This window comes from Pseudonaja textilis, chromosome 1 (assembly GCF_049901715.1).
Source record: "Pseudonaja textilis isolate UNSWEBS1 chromosome 1, rPseTex1.2, whole genome shotgun sequence".
Classification (NCBI taxonomy): domain Eukaryota; kingdom Metazoa; phylum Chordata; class Lepidosauria; order Squamata; family Elapidae; genus Pseudonaja; species Pseudonaja textilis.
The window spans coordinates 329442385-329467998 of record NC_141990.1 but is presented as its reverse complement, the minus strand read 5'-3'; the positions used below and the strand labels follow the sequence as shown (position 1 = coordinate 329467998).

Here is a 25614-nt window from a genome sequence, read left to right as displayed (position 1 = left end):
ACTGCATCTGTCATAAATATGAGTTAGTTGCCAAGCATCTGAATTTTGATCATGTGATCATGTGGTCATAAGTGTGAAAAATGGTCCTAAGTCACTTTTTTCAGTGCCATTGTAACTTTGAATGGTCATTAAATGAACTTTGGTAAGTCAAGGACAACCTGTAGGCCTATTCAGACCATTGGGCTATCAAACAGTACACAAGCTAGCAAACAGACATACAAATCACATTGATGTTGTTGTTTTCCCAACGAAAAATGTCTACAGCACTGATGTAGAGCAGAGCTTCAAGCAAAGAGTGCATTTGGTTAAGGCATCTCTACTCCAAGATGCAAATGGATAAGACAAAGAAATGACTGGTGTCAGGACGGTAAATAACATTTAGTGTAAATCTAAATGTAACTGAATTAAATTCAATTACTATGACTACTCATAATGTACTTAATGTCTTCCTTTTATCATATGAAAAATAACACCTTGGTGGTAACTTTTAGTTTTTAAGTGTGGGCCACCACGATGGATTTGTAACATTAACCAACTGCACTCAACATGTAGTCCTGACTTCTGGGTTGAGGCCTCCTCGCTGACGGACCATAGATCATGACTGTCCGCGGCTATGGTCTATGCTCTTTCGTCGGAGAGCCCCGATCATTGTGATTAGGAGCTGAAGCTTCCTTGGAGGGGCCGTGGAGTAAGGGGAAGCTGCAAGCCAGGTTGAGGGGAGCCGCATCTTTTTCCCCCCAAAGACAACTGAAGTGGTGGTCCAAAATGGCCACCCAGAAGAGGAGGACTCAGCCGGACTAAGATTTGTGCAGGAGGGAAGAAAGAGGTGGATAACATCTGAACTGGAACAATTGGATGAAAAAACTAAATAAAAAGTACCCCGGGATTAAGGTAACATTGAACTTTTAAGAAAAGAAAAGTGAGCGGCAGAAATACAAAGGGACAGGAAAAAAATAAGAAAATAATTTTGACAGCTAAGCAGGGCTTCGAACCGGGAAAGGAAGAAGCCAGAACTAAAGACTTAATTAAATTGGACTAAAATATTTCGGCAATAAACAGGCATAAAATAAAGCTGGACTTAAGATTGACAAAAAATAATAATAATTAAACGTACAAATTGGAGACTGAATTGTGCTGGAATATTGAGGTTCGAAAAGCCCTAAATAAAAAAAATAAGGGAAAAAAGTGAGGACTTTGTATAACGGAGAGTGCCATCTTCGGACAAAAACTTGAATTCAAACAAAAGGGAAAGCATCCTGTTTCTGTATGAACTTGTGTTGATATAATGTTAAAGAAATAGTGAAACAAAGTAAGAATCTTAGAGAGTGAAAGCTGAACCAGAATAAAGAAAGAAGCAAGGAAAGACTGATTGTGGGATTGATTGACATTTTGGTATAGACCCTGGGCTGGAACAACTGAGAACTTTAGAAAATTGGAAGAAGAAAGAAGGAAAGTAAAAGTGTTTTTTGTGGATTTTAACGGTTATAAAATATAAGAGTGTGTAATGATGATATCTCTTAGCAAATTAAAAATGGAACTTAAAAATATGAGAGAATTACTGCAGGAAAGAGGCGAATCACTTTGCTCTGTGTTAGAAGAAATGGAAATGGTGATTGAAGAACAAGAAGAAAGAACTTTAGAGGAGGAGGAGTCGATTCAAGGAGAAGCCATCTTAAATAGACAATTAACACAAAGAACACTACAAAGACGAGGGGAAAGAAGGAAGGTTAAAAAGTTGAGATTTAACAGGACTTCCGGTTTGTCGGCTTCGGTGACAGCAGGGATTCATGTTTCTCCGTGATCCCTGCTGTGCTAGCCGTCTTGGTGCCTCCGATCCTGATGGATCTGGAGGCTAAGGCTGCCCTGTTGGGGTAGCTGAAGATAGGAGGGATCCAGACAGGGGTTGACGGATATTGCAAACCCCCTCCCCAGCCAGCAATAACCCCCTTTTCTCAAGACGGTGGAGCAGCGGTCTTAATGGCCGCCACGAAGAAGCCGGCAACTGGATAAAGAATGCACAGGAGGAAGAAGAAGGAGTTTTAAAACGAAAGTTTTTTCTTGGTCGAACTGGGACCTTAAGGACATATTTAATACCTGGGAAATTATTGGGTCTTTTCTGGACGCTACAATGTTCCCAACTGATGTTTTCAGCGGCGAAGGAAAGTGTTGAAAAGGGAAAGTTACTCTCCCTCCCTTATGGAATTAACAAATGGACAAGGAAAACCTGCTTTTTAATAGAAGGTAAAACTTAAATCCCTTTGTTATAAATGGGAAGGGAGAGGCTTGGAAAAAAAAATATTATTCTAAGATTTTGCTGGAGGAGATGCCTTGAAGATAAAGAGAATAGAAGTTAATTGCAAAAAAGATTTAAAACATAGACTGGGCGTTTTTTTCCCCCTAATTTGACTTCACCCCTGGAAGAGAAATTGTAAAAGGAAGAAGTTTGTACTCTGCCTGGACTGTTTGATGACTTCAGGATTTTGGGACTTTTGGGAACTGTTTTAAGTTTGGAAATAATTGATTGGCTTAATAATAATAAGAGGATACAGAAAAAGAAGAAAAAACAGTTTAAAATGGCTCTATCTCTTGATGAACTAAAAAAACAATATTTAAAAATAAGGAAAGAAGGCAAAGATGTTATGGGAGAAGCCCTTTGTTTTCTAGATATGGCGCTTGTCATGTGTCAGCAAATTAAACAACAGCTGGAAGAAGCCGAGGAAGAAGAAGCCATTTTTAATGAATTAAATGGTGTGACTAAGAAAGAAAGGAGAAAGAGAGGAGCGAAAAGGAAGGACTTAAGAAATAAAAAAATATTTACGAAAGAGAAAAATAAGATGCAAAAACAATATAATGCTAGAAAGCAAGAGGAAAGAGGAATGCAACAGAAAGGGGAAACCAAGAAGGCAGAGGTCTGGAGAGGAGGGGGTAAAAAGTTTAGGTGGGCTAAGAAGGAAAGGGAAAAGGGGGAAATAAGTTACAAAGGTATAAAACAAGATGGAGAAAAGAAATTTTTTTTTAGGGATAATGGGTAATGTATGGGGGTTTTTTTCTCAAAAAAAAAAGGGGGATTCTGCAAAGTACACATGAGTATTGTAATAGTGGTATTCGTATTATAAGTAGATAATCAGAACTTTTTAAGATTTAATAAAAGATTAAAATATTAAGGTATAACTTTAAAATGTTTAATAATGAATGATTTTAAGTTTTAATAAAATACTAAAGGGAATGTCTAAAATATTAGTTTAAATATAGAGTTTAATGGATTAATGTGTTGATTGTTATGGATTTACTATTGTAGTATTGGTTTTTGAAATAGTAGAATGTACTAAGCAGAATCTGATTGGGATTTAGGTGTTATTTTAAACTTTAATTTAGGGGAATGATAGAAAGGCATCATACTCTGATTAGTGATTCCAGGGGAAACTATTCTTTTTTATATTGGAAATGAGATAGATGTAAATGGAAAAATGGACAAAAGATATAAAAATATTTTTTTAAAGCAAGATTAAATATATAAAACAGAATTAAGATGAGGGAAAAGTGGAGAGGAGTTATATAGTAGATATAGAATGGTAAACAAGATAGGTAATGGTATATAAGAAGAGCATGAATTTAATTGAAGTCCATACAAAAAGAGGTAATCTGGGGCCAAGTTACTTTCTAAAAGAAAGTTTTATGTTTTTGTGTTTTATGTGTGTGTGTTCAATTAAGAATTAAATAATAAAATCTCGGAGGAAGATTAGATGAGAACAGTTACAAACAAGCCAGAGGAAAATATAAATGTGATGATTGAATAGCAGATAAATTAGAAAGGAAATATGATTGAATAATGACTAAACAGAAATAATGTGGAATTTGGTAAAGGGAATTTACGTGTTTATATGGAAATGGGATAAACTATAAGTATGTGATATAAAATAATGTGTTACCTGCCTTGTAAAGACTTACAATGGAAAGAGGTTTTATGCTTTTAATGTTTAATGATGTTTTGTTTTGTTTGTTTGTTTTTAAAATCAATAAAACTTGTTTTTTTTTTAAAAAAGTTGAGATTTAAGAAGGTAATCAAAAAAGGGAACACCTCTGAAATTAGGAGAGGTAGAAAGATCCAGCAGAAAAGGGGAAAGGAAGATATCAAGAAAGAGAGGGATTTAAACCGGAATGAGAAAAGATAGGGGAAAAAGAGGGAGAGGAGAGGCAGTAAGAAATAGATGCATGAAATAAAGAACTATGGAAATAGTAAAATGATGAAAAGAAATCATTTTTTCAGAGATAATGGTTGATGAATTAAAAAGGGGATTCTGCAGGGTGAAAGGGGTAACAATCTATTTGCAATTTTAAAAAAATACTTAGAAAATAGGGTAATATAGATTATCAAAGGAGGGATAGATATTGATAACTTTTATTAGATGAATATATATCTTTATTTTTATTTTCAAAAGAAAAGTTAAGGTTTACTGAAGAAATTGTAATAATTGAAATGGATGTGAAGATGTTTAAAAATGAGGTTAATATCAGTGAGCAGAAATTGAATAGTCAATTTTTTCTCTTTTACTTTCCTTGAAATTAGAAATAAAATTAAGGGGGGGAAAATATGTTGTGGAATCCAAATGAAAAGATGTAATTATTATTATTGTAACTACTTAAAAATAATGGGAACTAAGATGAGGGAATAAAGGTATATTTTAACCACTGAGGTGTCGCACTCAAAGCAGTAAAAGGGGGGAAACCTATACTTGTTTCTTTTTTGTGTGTGTTAAAACTTGTATTAACCTAGAATCTATAGAGAGAATGTGTGATGGAAAGCAAATATGACAGATTAAAGAACCACTTAAATTAATAAGCTAATACAGACTATTAAAAGGAAGGAGAGACATTGATAACTTTTTTTATTAGGCAAATTTATATTGTTACTTTTATTTTTAAAATAAATATTAAAGGATTATATTTGAAATAATTGAAATGGAATGAAAATATGTTTTGATTGAGATTAATGTAAGAGACTAGGATTAATTGCTTGTTTCTCTCCTTTCGGAAAGTTTGAAATGGAAAAGGTAATAGTAGAATTAAGTATGCATATATGAATGTACAATTGCTGTCATATTTGTATGTAAAAGTGATGACCTGGAAATAATGTTGTCCACTAAAAAAAGTTTTTTGTTTTTATGTGAAAAATTGAATAAAATTTGTTTTTTAAAAAAACATGTAGTCCTCAGTGGAACTACATCTACATGGACAGAACCAAGGCTCTCTCTTAGGACCAGTACTCTTCAATATCTTCATCAATGATTTAGATGAGGAGATAGAAGGAGTACTCATCAAATTTGCAGATGACACCAAGCTGGCAGGAATAGCCAATACTCCAGAAGTTAGGCTCAAGATTCAGAAGGATCTTGACAAATTTGAACACTGGCCCTTATCTAACAAAGTGAAATTCAATGGTGAGAAGAGAAAGGTTCTATATTTAGACAAGAAACACCAAATGCGCAGGTATAGAATAGGCGGTACCTGGCTCAACAGTAGTAATTGCGAGAGGGATTTTGGCATCCTAGTCCCTTAAATATGAGCAGGCAAGTATGCTGTAGCTGCCAAAAAATTAACAGTCCTAGTCTGCATTAACAGAAGGATAGAACCAAGATCGCGTGTTAATACCATTTTATAATGCTGTGGTAAGGCCACACACTTGGAATATTGCATCCAGTCTTGCTCACCACAATATAAAAAAGATGCTGAGACTCTAGAAAGAGTGCAGAGAAGAGCAACAAAGATGATTGAGGGACTGGAGGCTAAAACATATGAAGAACAGTTGCAGGAATTGGGTACGTGTAGTTTAATGAAAAGAAGGACTACATGATAGCAGTGTTCTGATATCTCAGAGGCTACCACAAAGAAGGAGGAGTCAAGCTATTCTCCAAAGCACCTGAGGGCAAGACAAGAAGCAAAGGATGGAAACTAATCGAGGAATGAAGCAACCGCGAACTAAGGAGAAATTTCCTGTCAGTAAGAACAATTAACCAGCGGAAAACTTGCCTCCAGAAGTTGTGAATGCTCCAACACTGGAAGTTTTTAAGAAGAGATTGGATAACTATTTGTCTGAAGTGGTGTAGGGTTTCCTGCAGGGGGTTGGACTAGAAGACCTCCAAGATCCCTTCCAACTATGTTTATCCTATCCTACCCTATCCTATCCTATCCTATTTTATTCTATTCTATTTGTGGGTGCTCTGGAGATTTTTAAGAAAAGATTGGACAATTATTTGTCTGAAATAGTATAGGGTTTCCAGCTTGAGCAGGAGATTGGACTAGAAGACCTCCCAAGGTCCCTTCCAGCTCTGTTTTACTGTTATTCTCTTATTGTCTGTTGTTTGTTCTTGCATCTGGAATTTAGAATTAAACTACCTCTGAATGTGGACAGTCCGTCAGGTAATTTGGTAAGACATTCATCAGACTATTCCTCCAGCGCTTTGATTACAGCCTAGCTTTTGAAAGAACATGCACAAATGGGATTTTCAGGAGAAATGTAACTGTAATTCCCCCTTACCCTTCCTTCTTCTGCAGCAGAGCCGAAGCCACAGCTATTGAGAAGGAGCTGCTAGAAGAGTTTAAATTTGGCCATCAGCAGTTAATTGAGATCTGGGGTCATGCATCTGCCATGGCAGTGACCAAGGTGAGTTCATAGTATCCATGATAACCAATGAAAGTTTTCCAGATTATCAAATATAATGTAAGGAACCTCATTATCAAGAAACTGCTTCAAAGAATCTCAGTTGGCCACCCTGGCAGTACGGATAGCTGGTCAGCTGGATCTAGGCGAGACTTTCCCAACTTCAGCAACTTTAAGATGTGTGGACTTCAACTCCCAGAATTCCCCAGCCTTTTTGGAAGCTGAAATCCACATATTTGAAGGGAGAGATGAGATTGAGAAGCACTGATCAAGGAAACAGCAACAGTGATTTCAGGTCAGGGTCATTGAGGAAACAGCTTTAGGTTTAAGAAGAAAAGTGACTGCATAGAGATAGAACATAGTATTTGGATTTTTCTGTGGGAATCAATTTTTATTTCTTTGCAAGTAGATCTTGATTTATAACCACAATTGGGATCAGGATTTCCATTGCTAAGCAAGGCAATTATTAATTAAGCCGTGACTGGTTTTACAACCTTTTTTTTTGTTACCAAGGTTGTTAAGTGAATCACAGTAACTGTTAAATCATGAGATCATTAAGCAAATCTGCCTTCCCCCATTGACTTTGCTGGTTGGAAGCTCTCTGGGAAAGTTGCCAATGACAATCATGTCTCCCAGGATGTTGCAACCATCGTAAATACATGCCATTTCCCAGTGCTCAGATTTTGATCACAAGTCCATGGGAATGCTGCAATGGTTGTAAGTGTGAAAACCGGTTGTAAGTCACTTTTTTTAAAGTGCTGTTGTAACTTTGTATGACCACGAATCAAATGGTTGTAAGTTCAGGACTACCTGTGTATCTTCCTAGTTCTGCATCTATGTTCCCTTGCAGAATTTTTCTCTGTACTATGTTCCTATCCCCTTGGATAAAAAATTCTAAAAATAATCTGTGGACTGGAGGAAACACAAACTGCAATTGCATTTTCCTCAATTTCATAAAGCAAACAAAGAACACATTAAAAAGGATTTTCAGTGACTAATTGAGATTCTAAAACAGGTGCACAAAACAGGCTTTTAGCAGCAGCGGCCACCATAAAGAGGCATCTCCAGTTTCCCCTGCATTACAAAGCCTATACTTTTCTTATAGGACCTAATCAAAATTCGTGCATACATCTTGTATGATGTGAGGATCTAATCAAGGCAGTGCAATTTATGTGCACTGGGAAAGTAGGGTTTAGGCTGCATCTACTATTTTTACTCACATGACTAGAAGTAAAAGGGCTTGAAGCAATCAACAAAGCCACCAACCAACCGTTGCTCTCACACAGAGGCATTGGTAATTCCTAGATTAGTTCCTAGAGTAATTCTTCCCCAAATTTAGCAACTTTACAACATGGGGACTTCAAATCCCAAAATTCCCCTGCAGGAGATTGACATGTTGGAGAAACAATGCCCTACACCAAGCGTGTCAAAATCACGGTGTCACAGCAGCATCAAATGATGTATTGGGACTTTTTTTCCCTTTGCTAAACTGGGTGTGGGCATGGACAGCTCATGACATACCTGGCCCGTGGGCCGGGTGTTTGACAGTCCTGCCCTAGACTGGTCTATCCCATTTTTAAACTTACAGTTTAAAATGTTTACCCTATTTTTAGACTTACTGTTGCTAGATTTTCCTCTCCACACCAAATCTAGACCACTCCAGGAGCAGTGGCCCAAAAAGGCAAGATGTCGGTCATAGAAATGTGATGAAGGTCCAGCCCCTTTATCAGGGGTGGGATTCAAAAATCCCAGTAACCGGTTTGCTACCCAGTTGCTGGGTGGGCATGGCCATGGTGGGTGCAGCCAACCAGTACTTCCGGTTTGGCCGTTTTTTGCCTTCCCAAGGGTCCAGAGGCTTCCCTTGGGCCTCTGGGAGGGTGAAAATGGCCTCCCCCGGGCTCTGGAGGCCCTCTGGAGCCAGAAACAGGCCCGTTTCACGACTTCCAGTAGAGCTGTTTTTTGCCTTCCCAAGGGTCCAGAGGCTTCCCTTGGGTCTCTGGGAAGGTGAAAACTTCCTCCCCCGGGCTCTGGAGGCTCTCCAGACTTCTGGAAGGCCTGTACTTACCTACATCAAAAATGGGCCATGTGGAAATTCCAGGGAGGGGTAGGACAGGGTGGGCAGGGCCAGCCGGTCGGTTCAAATACCCATTTGGCAAATCAGATGCAAATTTAATATCCAGTTTGCCTGAACAGGTCCAAACCAGCAGAATCCCACCCCTGCCTTTTATATGTTTGCTTGTTTAACGTACTGCAATAGAGTGTCTTTCAGCTGGTTACAATCTGAAGCACAAAATGCTAGGAAGAATGTTTATAACCATCAATAATAATTGAAAGTAAAATCATAATATAGTCAATCAAAAAGAAGGAGCCATCTCTAAGGGCTTTTTAAAACCTCTGTTTTTAATCACCTCTTGAAGCCTAGCAAAGCAGGGGTTATTGGATTTTGGAGGGAGAGGCAGGGAAATCTGCAGCCTTGACCCTGTTGGAGAATGGCAATGTTTTTTTGTACAGGATACAGAAACTGGGAGAATAAAATTGGAGGATATGTAGCATTGGCAAAATTGTCGGTTTATATATCCATAACAGAAGCTAACTCAATTTGATCATGAATAGCTCCCATGGATGCAACACACAGCAAGACAAATTGAGATATTTGGAGCGTGATTTCTAGGAAGACAGTCATGAGACCAATAAAAAATAATAGATGACATGATTTAAACAGATATTAGCTGCAACCCACAGCGCTCAATGCCCATTGCAAAGTACAACTATTTAGGTCAGTGGTTAGGAAACAAACGGAAGGGAAAACAACATCACTAAAAAAAATCTATTTAAAATAAATCAGAAAAAATTGCTGGGCTTCATCCCTGAAATCTTTCAGAAAAAAAAGATGTGATGGGAAACTGCTACAGATAGTCCTCTACTTACAATCATTCATTTAGTGACCATTCAAAGTTACAACCCCACTAAAAAAGTGACTTATTATCATTTTTCATTCTTACAACTGTAGCAGCATCCCCATGGTCACATGATCAGAATTCAGTTGCCTGGCAACTGGCATTTATTTATGATGTTTGCAGGTTGTAACATGGGGCAAAACTGATTTAACAAATGTCTCACGTAGCAACAGAAATTTAGGGCTCAATTGTTGTAAGTCAAGCCAAACATCCGTATTTTGATCCTTTAACCACATGGATGGTTTTAAGAGCTAAAAACAGTCATAAGTCACTTTTTAAAGTGCCATTATAGCTTCAAATGGTCAATAAACGAATGGTTACAAATTGAGGACTACCTGGTATTCAGTCAGCATTGCAACAGCATCATCTGTTTAGCCAGGATTGGAGAATGTATTACAGGGTATCATCATTTATTTAATTGCATAATTCAGTTTGTTATATTTCCTGATTCTCAATGACACTGGGAGACTTTTTATCAATTTCATAAACTTCTTTCATCCGCTAAGTTGAAGAAATACATTATGTCATTTGTGTGCTGTGAACTGTGTTGGAATCCCGCCCTCTTCCTGATCTAGGCTTTATTTTTAGGAACATTGTGAATCCGTACAACATTATTGTTGCTGTTGTTGTTGTTGTTGTTGTTGTTGTTATTATACATTGCACAGTCAACCAGATGTTCAGATTGGGTTTGGCATTTTTGTCTACCTATTGAGTCCTTACCAAGGACCTGGGATAGGCAAATCTGGATATTTGATGGTGTCACTAATATCGCTGCAGGATGGAAGTTGTTCCAAGTAAAGCTGCCTTCTGCAATTGACTGATGTCAAATTTGTCAATGCCTATGGTATTCAAGTGGTGCTCCAGTAGTTTTGGGACTGCACCCAAGGCGCCTATTACTATTGGTATTACCCTTGCTTGCCTTTGCCATAGTGGTTCTATTTCTATTTGTAGGTCTTTATATTTTTTCTCCGGGCACTGCCACATCCACTATCCAGACTATTTTGTCTTTCTATCAACAATTGTTAACTCCGGGGTGTTATTTAGCAGGTGCCTGTCTGTCTGGATTCTGGTCCCATTATTATTGTTGTTGTTGTTGTTGTTGTTATTTTTATTGTTATTGTTGTTGTTTTACTTGTGCACCTTCATTTGCTGGATTTTTTTTGTTTCAGGTTTTCCCCAGGCAGTCTCTCTCAAAGAAGCAGCCAACACTATTGGTGATCTGTGGTTGTGAACAGAATGGGGCAATCGGCCTGGCATGTGCCCGACATCTGCGTGTATTTGTAAGTATCCAATTAACTCTGAATGCCGTGAGGGGTGGATCACCTTTGGATCATGGAACTGATTTATTTATATCTTGCCTTTATTATTTTTATAAACAACTCAAGGTGGCGAACATATCTAATACTGTCTTCCTTCCTCCACTTATTTTCCTGACAACAATCCTGCAAGGTGGGCCTGAGAGAGAGTGACTGGCCCAAGGTTGGCTTTCATGCCTAAGACGGAACTAGAACTCACAGTCTCCTTGTGATTGGTCCAAAGTCAGCCAACCAGCTTTCTTGTCTGAGATGGAACTAGAACTCACAGCCTCCTGCTTTCTAGCTTGGTTCCTTCACCACTAGACCAGTGAATGAATGGATGATGCCAAAGAGCATGACAAGCACAGGGAATTGATAGATTGGCTGTCCTTTTTGTAGACCATTTGCAAACAGTTTCCTTGGCTGAGTCTCTGCCCCACCAACTTGAGCCTTTTAAATGCAGATTCTTCCAATCAAGATTCCCTCCAAAATCCTTTAACTCCAGTTATTTGCATTAAAGGCAACAATGCCACTGAGAAACCTTGTCCAAGGCTTTCTGGCTGCTATAGCAAACTTAGTAACTTGCTCAATGGCAAACATTTCTTGCCCATGAGCAGGATTGCTATTATCTTGACGCTCATATACTACACTGCTCAAAAAAATAAAGGGAACACAAATAAGACATCCTAAATCTGAATGAATGAAATATTCTTATTAAATACTTTGTTCATTACATAGTTGAATGTGCTGACAACAAACTCTCACAAAAATTATCAATGGAAATCAAATTTAGCAACCCCTGGAGGTCTGGATTTGGAGTTACACTCAAAATTATAGCGGAAAAAAACACTACAGGCTGATCCAACTTTGATGTAGTGTCCTTAAAACAAGTCAAAATGAGGCTCAGTAGTGTGTGTGGCCTCCATGTGCCTGTATGACCTCCCTACAATGCCTGGGCATGCTCCTGATGAGGTGGCGGATGGTCTCCTGAGGGATCTCCCCCCACACCTGGACTAAAGCATCCCCCAACTCCTGGACAGTCTGTGGTACAATGTGGCGTTGGTGGATGGAGTGAAACATGATGTCCCAGATGTGCTCAATTGGATTCAGGTCTGGGGAACGGGCGAGCCAGTCCATAGAATCAATGCCTTCGTCTTGCAGGAACTGCTGACACACTCCAGCCACATGAGGTCTAGCATTGTCTTGCATTAGGAAGAACCCAGGGCCAACCACACCAGCATATGGTCTCACAAGGGGTCTGAGGATCTCATCTCGGTATCTAATGGCAGTCGGGCTACCTCTGGCGAGCACATGGAGGGCAGTGCGGCCCCCTAAAGAAATGCCACCCCACACCATTACTGACCCACTGCCAAACCAGTCATGCTGGAGGATGTTGCAGGCAGCAGAACGTTCTCCATGGTGTCTCCAGACCCTGTCACATCTGTCACATGTGCTCAGTGTGAACCTGCTTTCATCTGTGAAGAGCACAGGGCACCAGTGGCGAATTTGCCAATCTTGGTGTTCTCTGGCATATGCCAAACGTCCTGCATGGTGTTGGGCTATAAGCACAACCCCCACCTGTGGACGTTGGGCCCTCATACCACCCTCATGGAGTCTGTTTCTGACCGTTTGAGCAGCCACATGCACATTTGTGGCCTGCTGGAGGTCATTTTGCAGGGCTCTGGCAGTGCTCCTCCTGTCCCTCCTTGCACAAAGGTGGAGGTAGCGGTCCTGATGCTGGGTTGTTGCCCTCCTACGGCTTCCTCCAGGTCTCCTGATGTACTGGCCTGTTTCCTGGTAGCACCTCCATGCTCTGGACACTACGCTGACAGACACAGCAAACCTTGCCACAGCTCACATTGATGTGCCATCCTAGATGAGCTGCACTACCTGAGCCACTTGTTGTGTAGACTCCGTCTCATGCTACCACTAGAGTGACAGCACCGCCAGCATTCAAAAGTGACCAAACCATCAGCCAGAAAGCATAGAAACTGAGAAGTGGTCTGTGGTCACCACCTGCAGAAACACTCTTTTATTGGGGATGTCTTTCTAATTGCCTACGCTTTCCACCTGTTGTCTATTCCATTTGCACAACAGCATGTGAAATTGATTGTCAATCAGTGTTGCTACCTAAGTGGACAGGTTGATTTCACAGAAGTGTGATTGACTTGGAGTTACATTGTATTGTTTAAGTGTTCCCTTTATTTTTTTGAGCAGTGTATATTCAGGGCCACCAAACATGATACATTCATTTTAATTCTACATATTTTCCTTAAAAATTACATTTGTACACTTGCTATTAAGCCAAGAATTGTACCACATAATTCAGTGATTTGACAATTTAATAGATCATGGTGTTCCCATGCATTTAGTAACTCCAGAAGTGCAAAATTAGATTTGCTTAATAAGAATAAGTATTAAACAAATGTTCCTGCCATCCTGCACAAGATTTAAAAATATATCTTAAATTAACAGATTCACAAAATTTGGATTACAGAATTTCTTAAGAACACTGCCTACATCCTAGCTTTAAATGCGTTTACAGAATCTTATTTTCTGAAGCAAAGAGGTCTTCTCTGCATTAAGGATCAGATGTATTTCAGAATCTATTACATAGATTTCTGACCGCTGGATTAAAACCAACATGAGATGTTCGGGGTCTTATGTAACCAATAAAAGTCCTGGAAATGATCTTCTGAACCTCTCCCATGCCACCAATTACAAATTTTTAATGTGACAGAAAGAAAGAAAAATACACAGGGAAACCAAAGTAACATCAATTAAATCAAATTTAGCTTTTGTTGTGGTCCCCTCTCACTTTTTACTACTCTTTCTCCAAGTTTTAACTAAACCTTTCCCTGCTTATATTTATGAGATTAACCCAGGACATTTAAGATCAGTGTTTTTCAACCTTGGTGACTTTAAAACAAATGGACTTCAACTCCCAGAATTCCCTAGCCAACATGGCTGGCAGAGGAATTCTGCCACCTGGCAGGGCCGGCATTCTTAATATACATTTCTGTCGATCAGAGTATTGATAAACACATCTATCAACACAAGGTTTCGTTGATAGATAAGCAGTTATTATATCTCTTTGAGACAAAGTAAAAAGAATGAATTTTCTTTTTTGGGAGCACTAAATGTCTTTGGTATATGAAATCTGTCAATCCAGTTTCTCACCATTTCATGTTTGAGTAGACATGGTCAATATATTTGTAAAAGCTTTGCCACGCTAGAGTGGATTTCAACTTTCTAATTACTTAACTGAAATCTTTTATGTTTTCTCAAGGACAGGATTCTGACTGATTGTTTTTTATAATTCGGGTACCTTTACAGAGGGCTGCTGAAAACAATAGCATCTGGAACCTTGAAAATATCCTAAATTACTTTGAAGTTTCAACTCCTGCACTTAGCATAATGTCCAGGATTTCTTACAAAGCTGCTTGAATTGTTATCCAGTTAATTCACCTCATAGTTCATAAAGAAAACCTCATTAAGAATTTCCCAATAGCAGTTTGTAACTCTTCTTTCATTATTTCCTCACCTATGTTCTCTTCCGTGTCCCACCTCTCAAATTTTAATGTAATTGGAATGATTTCTGGGATTAGTCACCTTCACATTAGCTTTGGTTATAATGAGGGAAGTGTGTCAGGATTAAAAAAGATTTATTTGAAGATAACATTCTACGTCCAGCATTTACCCGGACATAGCCAACTCTGGGATATGTAATTCACTGTCACCCTTGATTCTGCTTTACCCCCCACCCCTCTGGATGTATCAGCCAATGAAAAATGTCCATAGACAAGAGTCATCAATCATGCTCTCCAATTAGATTTTTTGGCAGAAGCTTCCGTAATTTAATCAGTGTTTGAAGAAAATATGAATGGAATGTACTTTCGATTCTACACTGCCACCTGCTCTTTGAAACTCCTCCCTCTTTCTATTGTCAACTATAAAACGTGTATACAAAATGTTTTATGAGTTGACAGAATGATTGCCTTGATGCTTATCTGCAGTCATCTCGTTTTCTATTCCAGGAATACGAGCCGACCATTTTCTATCCCAAAAAGTCTTCTAATCCTCTCTACAGAGATTTCATCACGCAGTGTGAAAAGATCGACATTCCTTTCCTTTCCTATCTGCCAACAGAGGTAAGGCGAGACACTTAATCGCACTTGGGAGAGGAAGCCGGTTACAGTAAAAATCCTTTTATTTCCAGCTTTCCCACGTATTAATGTTTTCATCCCACCTTCAGAACTATGTGGGCAGAAACTTACATTTTAGCATCTCAGCTAAAGTACAGGCAGTCTTCGACTTACAACAATTTGTTTAGGGACCGTTCAGAGTTACAACAGCCATGAAAAAAAGGGTGACTTATGACCATTTTTCACACCACCACGGAAGCATCGCTGTGGTCATGTGATCAAAATTTGGATGCTTGGCAACTGACTCATATTTATGACCCTTGCAATGTGCTGTGATTACACTATCACCTTTTGAGACCTGTTCATGGGGAAGCCAGATTCACTTAGCAACCATGTTACTATCTTAACAACTGCAGTGATTCACTTAACGACTGTGGCAAGAAAGGTGGTAAAATAGGGTAAAAGCTAATAGTTGTCTTGCTTAGCAACAAAAATTTGGGGCTCAATTGTGGTCATGAGTCAAGGACTACCTATAAAATGATTTAGATCTCTTTTTCAAAAGAACTTGTTTGCTGCCTTTCTCGTTAGAAGGAGGTTAGATATCTCATAGCTTTTGTCCTCTGGATTTGTTTGGCTACAATTCCCGTAATCCTGTAGGTGAAAGCTATGCAAGTAAAGATATAGTTGTACAGAACCAGAGTGGGGAGGTAGAGTGTGTTTCTCTCTTTCTCTGTGTTGAAAGTTAGCATCCACCACTCCTAGAAGAATGAAATATTTTAAGAAATATTAAAAAGGCAGAAGTTTATATTTCCCCTAAAAGAGAAATAGAAATCTTAAGGGAGACAGAAGCTCAGAGCTTCAGCTTCCTGCCCCAAGAAGATATTTGGTGCCCACTGAGAAGGACTGGGCCAGCCTATGTACAAAACAAAGGACCTTCAGCTCCAGGGTGATGGGATTAAAACATGACCCTCCAGGACACTATAGGATTATCTAGCAGCAGAGCTCACTGCATTGCAAAATCTAAGCACAAGGTTCAACCAAACTTATCTCAGACAAACTCCTAGGATTTGGGCATAGCTCCATGGGAGTCTGACAGCAGCCAATAGAATAAATTTCTTGCACAGGAACAGGAAGCTCAAGGGCAAGACCCAAGAGAGGGTATAAATAACCCTCACTCTCTACTCCCTGTGGTCAGCTGCCCATGTGGTCCTGTTAATAAACCATCTTTCCAATCAGCCTCCATGTTTCCAGTTTCTTTCCCTCCACTTGGAACTGAACCAGATGGATATTTCTTCCAACAAGTGTATAGTAGGAGCTCATTGTCTTAATTATGTATTCTGAGCAATCATTTCTGAGTTATCTGCAGTTTTCATGTGATCTGAATTTCAGGTTGACTCAAGAGTGTTTGGGTTATATTTTAGCATTGATTGCACATGTTTGATTTCCCCAAAGTATAGTGCCCACCTCAGTGCAATCATACGTATGATGTCATCGTTGTTGTTTCAATGCATATTTCTGTATCGTTAAATCTATAGTGCAGAGCACACACTGAAATGGCAATGTGGAAGAAATACTTAAAAAGGAATTTCAAGAGAACCCTAAACTTCCATTTCCAGAATTAGTTTTAGAAGTATTAAAGGATAAGCACAGATAATCTAGTTATTATGCTTATTCTGGGTTCTCAGTAATTCATCCGATTAAATCATTGTCAACATTTCTTTCTCTACATTTAATAAGTATATCATTTTACCTTATTGACAATGATAAGTTGGCAAAACTTTGGAGGTCTTTTGGGGCCCCCTCAGCAGGCGAGGGATGGGATACGTGGCCTGTGATTTAAATTGTGTGTGCTTGGATTATATTTGATTTATTTTCTCAGGGAAGAGAAGGCAGTTGCAAATGTTTCTGATGAATTAGAAAAAGGCTTTAATACTTCTGCTAATGCCTTACATGGCTTGCAATAAGAGGTTGAAGGCATTGACTGCTGATTGTGTAGTTTTGGGTGGTCTTCTGGAGTGTGCAATATAGTAAATTCCTCCCATTGGGTATAGATGCATGAGGATAGTAAGGTTGAAACTGATATTAATATGCTGTTCAGTACACCTACTCTTTTATGCATGACAGCACAACACATCAGCAGTACAAGTACTCCTTATTTAGCAATAGCCTTGTTTAGTGAGTGTTCACAGTTAAGACATGATGGAAAATAATTTTGAGACTAATCCTTGCATGACTACCATTGCAGATCTGTAAAGTGAAGGAAATCTGAAATAAGATCATAAGCACAGTTGTGTCAAAGGTGCTTCTTCAAAAGGCAACTGGACTGCTTTTTTGTGAGAAGACATTTCGCTTCTTATCCAAGAAGCTTAATTCGTTCTGGTGGGATGGTGGAGGCGATGGAAGGATTTAGTTCTGTCAGGATAGAGGAGGGATTGGAAAGATCATATTTCTTTGCAGTCATCTGGTTGTTAGCACTCTCCCTGAGAGCTCTTGAGGCAGTCCAGTTGCCTTTTGAAAAAGCTCCTTTGAGACAACTACGACCTGGATGTCTGAAAATCTCTACACCCATTGAACACAGTCATGGTTTTTCTTCGTGTTTGTTTTGCTTAATGATCCAGTTGCCAGTGCCAATTATGGTTGCTAAATGAGGATTAGTGATTCAATGACATGGATCTAAATTTATACCTGATTCTTCCTGGGTCTTCTTAAGGTTGAAAAATATTTCTAGATACTAGAGATACTTTAATTCCATATATCTATTTTACATAATGTTCTTTTTGTACCAAATTTGGTCTCACCTATAGGTCATCATTGGTCCAGATCTGCTGGGAAAAGGACCAATATAGAAAACCTTCTTGGCTTAGCATGCCTCTACTTCTAATGAACTTGAATTTTATGGGACCAATAGAAAGAGGGAGAATGTGCTGGAAACAAATGAATATTATACAAATTGTATGGGATTTTAGCAACAGTACAGAATTTTTATGACCTATTTTGTTCTGAGTAAGCTTTGTATTCTATTGCTCTGTAGATAATTTCTTAATTGCTCTGCATTCTCTGAAGAAATGGATGCCTTTTGTGAGAGATATCCAGACTTGAGGATGTATAGCAGTTGCTTTCTTATCTTTTCTCTTTCTGCTATTAATTCAGGGTTATTATATTAGCCTGACTGATTCCTTTATTCTGCGCTATGGTTAAGCCAGCACATTCAATATTTATTCTACTGAAAAGTGTAAAATCGAAGCACACCCATTTTTAACGGGTATTTGTGATACATGAACCCTATGTCCCTGTATGCATTTGTGAGTTATATGATTTATCACTTAATTTTTATTTTTATTTATGTATTTAGAGAATTTATATGGCCACCCATTCACTCTCAGTTTTAATGTTGGGTTTGTGTGTTTAAAACTTTTTATGCCTTTTAAAAAATGCACATGGATATATATCTATATTATAAACATTGCATTCATTCTCATATATTATTTTTCAGGCTGTTTTTCCTGATGCTTATTTTGTTTCCAATAATCGGTAAAATCATGTCCATTTAGGGCCTGTGAAATTTTATTATGCACTGAAAACCACCAAAAAGGGCTAAGGAAATCCTTATTATTTCTTTGCATCTCTATGCAACATATGGCACTCCCTTGAAAAATTTTGCCTGAGTAACCCAGAGTGGGATGGAGCCCACCAACTGGCTTGTTTGACATTGCTGTCGCCAGGAGGATGGCAGATTATTGATTTGATGGTTGTATATTGGGATTTTATTTTTTGTAAGTTGCCCAGAGTCACCGAGAGTGAGTGGGCAGTGATATAAATTTTCTAAACAAACAAACAATTGTATCTGGCTTTAATTCAACGCTTCTATTTGATCTTTCAAACAAAGCAGAATCCAAACAGCTTCTTTGAATCACATTTTCTAATACAGCTGCTCTTGCCTTCTTGGCAAGAAACTTCAGCAGAAATGGGTTTGGCTGGATTTCCGTTGAAGCTTTCCAAAAGCATTATCCTCTAAATGATTGCTGGATTCTAAAGTTTTCCTAATTTCAGTATGGATGCAGGCAGGGAAGAAAAAAAGTAATTTTTAAAAGGTTTTGGCTTTGCAATTTGACTTCACCTCATGAAATTGAAGTTCCTTTCAGCAATCTTGTGGTAAAGAAGCCACCTAGAAGTCAAACGAAAAACAAAAAGTTTTGTGAGAATACAAAGATATTAAATAAAATAAAAGCTTACAACTGAAACCTCTAATGGTAAAAATAATATGGGACCGTGCAAAACATTTGCTCTGTTTTTCCTCTTATTCAAAGAGAGATGCAGGTACAAAGCTTCTGCTAAATATCCATGCCATTTAATTTATCACACTGGTTTCATTCATTGACAAGCTAGTTTGGTTAGTATGCATTTCCCTGTTCATTCCTTCATTTAGATTTATGTCCAATTTTCCTCCAAGAGTTCGAGGCAGAGTACAACAATCAAGTATTTCCTCATGCAAGGGTGTTTGAGCTAAGGGTCCACAGCTGTATTTCTCTTCTTTTTTAAATTTTCATAGATTTTTTTATTAATTATATTTCTTAATACTTAATAAACATTGTGTTGTCTACGGCTGGGTTTCTCAACCTGGGCAACTTTAAGATGTATGGAATTCAATTCCCAGAATTCCCCAGCCAGCATAACTTAAAGTTGCCAAAATTGAAAAACACTGGACACAGAACTATCCTAGATAATCAGGAATGACAGATGTCCTCTTCAAGCATTCAGTTATGCTATTTCCTGCACTCTGTGGAAGCATTTGGTCAAGTTACATTTTGTCTTCAGATCTTCCCATCAGCGTAGAAGAATTTCAAGATATTTGGGGTAACGAGCTGTCACAGTCTCCCTTCCATGGGAGATGGCACAATACAATAGTACATATACGAATACCAGAGCCCAAGAGAGAGATTCAGGTTTGGCTTGGTGATTATATCCCTGAGCAAATTAAATTTGTTTAAATTAAATTAAACCGTAATATCATAATTTATTTGTAATGTAGCCAATGTAACACAATGTAAACAGAAACATTAAGCTTCCTGTGCAAGGGGCTAAATGTAAAACTGGATGCATTTTTTTAAAAAGAAACACCTGCACGATGAATTCTGAGTAAGCTTGTTTTATTTTGGAAATAATAATGAAGGGTTTGGAAGGTTAATATGGCACTGAATGCAATTTTTCCCTTTCCTTCTGGCAGGTTCAGCTAATCAGTGATGCATACAACCTGGTGGTTGATGCCATGCTTGGCGTAGAAGACAGCCTGGGGGAACTATTGGAGCCCTATTGCACAATCTTGTCAACTCTCAAACAAATTCGGATTCCTCTTGTCAGCCTGGATGTTCCATCAGGTATGTAGATGAGAGCTCTGATCTCCCTTTGCTCCCCTGCCCATGTTTGGAATACAGCATCCAGTTTTGGTCACCACGATGTAGAAAAGATGCTGAGAGTCTAGAAAGAGTGCAGAGAAGAGCACAAAGATGATTAGAGGACTGGAAGCTAAAACATATAAAGAACGGTTGCTGGAACTGGATATATCTAGTCTGAAGAAAAGAAGGACTAGGGAGACATGATAGTAGTGTTCCAATATCTCAGGGGTTGACACAAAGAAGAGGGAGTCAAACTATTCTCCAAAGCAGTGGTCACCAACTGGTGGCCCATGGCCCACTGGTGGTCCGCAAGGAAATTTTGGTGGTCTGCAGAGAAATGTCAACCCCAGAGCACCCCCCCCAAAGCAATTAATCCAGGCTGCATGGGAACACCAGGCTGCCTGCCCACACGGCCTGCAGGAACCCTCCCTGCCCACTCATCCCTTACCTGGCAAACTTGCCTGCTAAGTTGCTATTTTTCCTTTTTTTTCCCCTGACCATCAGCTGTTCTGCTGTGCCTGGAGATTTAGATTAGCTAGAAAGCAGGAAATCTTTGCATTTCTTGCTTTCTAGCTAATCTTTAGATCTTTGGCTCTGCTTTTAAGCACAGCTGAAACTTCCTTAGGACTGAAGCTTCTATTTGTCAGTGCAAGTAGCCGATGGCAGAATCACAGATCTCTGAATGAATCTGTGATTCTGTGAGCAACTCAATCTGCCTGCCTGCTTTGCCTGATTTTGAGTAAAAGTTGCTTTTTAAATAAAAAAATTCAATATTTACATACATGGTGTGTTGTGAGCTAATTTTGTGAGTTTGCTTGCTAGCAAATTTTATGTGACAAACTCAGGTAGCTGATGGCAGAATCATAGATCTCTGAATAAATCTGTGATTCTGTGAACAACTCAATCTGCCTGCCTGCTTTGCCTGATTTTGGGTAAAAGTTGCTCTTTTTTAAATAAAAAATTCAATATTTATATAAATATTTATAATATTTACATACAAATCATGCCCAGCCAGTCACATGACCACCAAGTCACACCCACAAATTAGGCCACACCCACAGAACCGGTTGTTAAGAAATTCGAATCCCACCCCTGCCTGTGTGTGTGTGTGTGTGTGTGTGTGAGAGAGAGAGAGAGAGAGAGAGAGAGGTTAGATCAGATCTCTCCCTCTCTTTCTCTCACCAATGTCAGCATGCCACCGTCAGTCAAAATTCATATTAGTGGTTCCTGGGATTTAAAATTATGAGTTTGGTAGTCCCTGAGGTCCAAAAGGTTGCCGACCCCTGCTCCAAAGCATTTGAGGGTAGGACAAGAAGCAATGGGTGGAAATCAGAGGTGGGATTTACTAGTTCGGACTGGTTCTATAGAACTAGTTACTATTCTGCCCTGTTCGGAGAACCAGCAAACCATGCCCCTGGCTGGCCCCTCCCTTCTCCACCCACCCCTCCCCTCCCAGTCAGTCCTTATCACATATGTGTAACATCGTGCACATCACTGACTACATTCTCCCCCACCCACCCCACCCTGCCCCGCCCAGTCACTCCTTACGGTATTTCTTTTTTTCCTCCCAATGATCAACTGTTCCAATGATCAGCTGTGCCGGGATCACCCTTGCTGTCTTACTGTTTTGCCGAGGAGGCTTCCCTGAGGCCCAGGAGGCCAAAAAATGGAGTGTAGTGAGGTATCATTCATTCCCAATATTTTATAACTGACGGTAGACTACTCCTGCTCATGGAATTTCAGTTTTGCTGAAGTCAACTGATAGATGTGGAAGAATTTAAGAGGATCCCAAGTTAATCAAATCAAGTCCATTTATATCCACACTACCTTCAATGCCACAACTGTGGGTTTTTTTAAATCAAATATGTTTCAGAAGTTACTTTCATAAAATGGAAATAAGCTACTCCCTTCAACTTAACTCCCAATCCCAAGCCTTGCCTAGGGAATTCTGGGAGTTGAAGTCCATATGTCACAAAGTTGCTGAGATTGACAAATACTGGTTTAGATGGATTAGAACTGTCAAACCCGTGGCCCATGGACCGGATGCGTCATGCGCTGGCCACGGCCACGCCTGGTTTAGAGAAAGGGGGAAAAAGTCCCGATACATCACATGACAACGCCGTGACAGCATGAGTTTGACACCTCTGGATTAGAACGTCCCTTCCATACTATGATTCCATGCATTCCTTAAAGCTTTGTAGGTGGAATATTTGTTATGTAGTCATAAAAAAAAAACCCAAACTAAACTAAATTAGGACAAAATGCTCACTGCTGGTTAGAGATTCTAAGAAGTAGTTTGAACACATCTGAATACCAGGTAGGGGGAAAGCTGCTTGCGAGGATAAATTTCACAAACAAGAAGCCTCTATTAATGTCGCCCCCGCGCATTACAATCTCCACTTCCCTGTTCTTTCAGAACATGACATTGCTTGGTTCTCCCTCATCTTCATTTTAATCCCTTCTTCACTTCTTCATACTTCCTTCCTCTTGCCAAGTTCCAGCTTGGCTCGTTGGCACCCGCGGTGGCTGTCTGAAGAGGCGGTTCTTTTGAACTTGCTGTAAGAAGGAATCAGTTTTCCTAAAATGAGACATGATGTCATCTTCAGACACGTTTTGCTGTGTCTAGAGAGTGTGGTAGCCTGAAACCTGCTTTCACCATCAAGGGAAGGAATTTCTCCTGTGGAAGAACAAACAGGCAGATGAGACATGAATGGGAATAAACTTCTCCTCCCCTAAATGTTCAAATTTCTTTCCACTGACAATGGTATAATCAGAACTTAATTTAATTTGAATTAAATGAAAGGAACAAGAAATGTGGTATTCACTGTCACAAAGCATTGGTCTGTTTTTAAACAAGCTGGCCAGGGAATTCTGGGAACTGGACTCCATACAACTGGAAGGGGCCAAGATTGAGAAACACTGCACCATCCCTGTTACTCTGTTTGAAAATCTCCACTGAAGGGATAGAAACCATTCCATGCAATCACCAATTCTACTGTTCATCAGTTGTTACTGTCAAGGTCTTCCTAATCTCTCTTCTGTGTCTACCTCCTTGACAATTCATCTCATTCGTTCTAGTTCTGCCAGATAGAATCATGGGATCAAAAGAGACCTTAGAGGCCTCCTAGTCCAAATTTTGCCCATGGCAGAATCCACAGACCATGCAACTACCAAACATTTCTTGCAAATCTCCAGTGATGGAGCCTCCATGACTCCAAGAGGCAAGTTTTTCCATTGCCTAATAGCATTCATGGGCGGGAAATTTTTCTTTAGTTTGAGTTTGGTTCTTGCCCTCCCTTTAGGAGCAGAGGTGGTATTCAGCAGGTTCTATCCAGTTCTAGAGAACAGTAGCGGACATTTTGAGTAGTTCGGAGAACCGGCCAATATCACATCTGGCTGGCCCTGCCCCCATCTATTCGCTGCCTCCCGAGTCCCAGCTGATTGGCTGGATCTTTTTTTGTTGCCCTGCATAGGAGAACGGAGCTGGAAAGCAGGTTAGTGGGGTGGGAGGAATAGGATTTTGCAGTAACCTTCCCCCAGGAGTGGAGAGGGAATGGAGATTTCACAGTATCCTTCCCCTGCCACGCCCACAGAACTGGTAGTAAAATTTTTTTTGAATCCCACCACTTTTTAGGAGTAATGACAAATAAGCCAGTTTGGTCTAGTGGTTAAGGCATCATATTAGAAACCAGGAGCTGTGAGTTCTAGTCCTGTCTTAGGCATGAAAGTCAGCTGGGTGACTTTGGGCCAATCACCAGGAGACTGTGAATTCTGGTCCTGCCTTAGGCATAAAAGTGAGCTGAGTGACTTTGGGCCAGTCACTTTCTCAGCCTAATCTATCTCACAGGGTTGCCTTGGGGGGAAAATATGTGGAGGAAGGAGTATGAAGTATGTTTGCTGCCTTACATTATTTATAAAAACAATAAAAGTAGAAAATAAATATATATAAATAAAATCAGTTCCCCACCCCCCTATCCTGGGACAGTCCTTCAAGTTTGGGAAGTTTGCTCCCATGTGGGATATACAAAGGCCAATAGTACTACAAAACTTTAGCATTTAGAGTTTCCTTTAATTAAAGCTGCAAAAATCTCTGAAAATGAATTATTGAAAGAGAAATAGAGAATACACTCCCTGCTGGGGATATCTGGATAATTAGAGCTCAGATCAGGCGGTGTTCCTGTAGTTGTCGTGGGGTTTTTTGCCTTACTTTTGTTCTTTCTTTGCAGGTTGGGATGTAGAGATGGGCAGCAGTGATGGAATCAGCCCTGATGTTCTCGTCTCCTTGGCGGCTCCAAAGCAATGTGCCACAAGATTTATGGGCAAGCACCACCTGGTGGCTGGGCGCTTCCTCCCCTATGACGTGCAGAAAAAATTCGAACTGAATTTGCCAGAATACCCTGGCACAGAGTGTGTGGTTTCTCTGTAGAGCAGGGGTCTCCAACGTTGGCAACTTTCAGACTTCTGGATTCAGCCAGTGTGGGGAATTCTGGGAGTTGAAGTCCACAGGTCTTAAAGTTGCCAAAGTTGGACAACCTTGCTGTAGAGCTCAGAATCATCCAGACGTTTGTGGCTTCTGGATATCTTGGCCCTGCTAAGAACTCCCTGGTTTGCTTCTCTTGAATGTCAAAATGAGATCCCCAGTATTAATCAGTTCCATGTCTAGGCTCTGGAATGTATAATAGTATTGTTTAATTCATTGTAAAAAAATCTGGCAAAACCATTTGGAAGAAACAGAATGCTCAGACAACTGAGCCACCTAAGAGGACCCCTCCGGAAAACGTAAATTAAAAGATACACGCATATATTCCTCTTCAAATAACTGTTATGAAACCCATTAAAATTCAAGCCAATTTCTTTTTTTAAATCTGATGAAAGCTGATTTATGTGTAGGTTATGTATGTGTGTGTGTGTGTGTGTGTGTGTGTGCGCGCGCCCTTAGAAAAGAGAGTGGGTTTTTTTTATGAAGGCACACTCAATTTTTAAATTTTCCTTCTTTCTTCTTTCTTGACAGCCCAAAGCAGTATTTAGCAATTTAAGGCCAAAAGCAGATCTAAATATATTTTATATGTCTTAGAACACTTTCAGGGGGTATGTTCTCTCAAGATGGTCTCACTCTATCTGGGACTAGGCCATTGCAATTGAGGTAGGGGTGGCTGCAAGGGAAGG

General features: G+C 39.5%; 1 protein-coding gene across 3 annotated transcripts in view; it reads left to right on the top strand.

Annotated features, from left to right (window-relative positions):
• The window catches only part of YJEFN3 (YjeF N-terminal domain containing 3), a 33715-nt gene extending 8403 nt beyond the window's left edge, over nucleotides 1-25312 (top strand). For 2 of the 3 annotated variants that reach the window (XM_087922778.1, XM_087922780.1), the window contains exons 2-6: nucleotides 6553-6661; nucleotides 10785-10895; nucleotides 14948-15061; nucleotides 20280-20430; nucleotides 24675-25312. In XM_087922778.1, coding sequence (XP_087778904.1) covers nucleotides 6553-6661; nucleotides 10785-10895; nucleotides 14948-15061; nucleotides 20280-20430; nucleotides 24675-24874 — 685 coding nt within the window. In that variant the 3' untranslated portion in view covers nucleotides 24875-25312. The remainder of the gene's footprint in view (nucleotides 1-6552; nucleotides 6662-10784; nucleotides 10896-14947; nucleotides 15062-20279; nucleotides 20431-24674) is intronic. The other variant, XM_087922779.1, reaches the window with a different exon arrangement.
• Nucleotides 25313-25614: the final 302 nt, after the last annotated feature.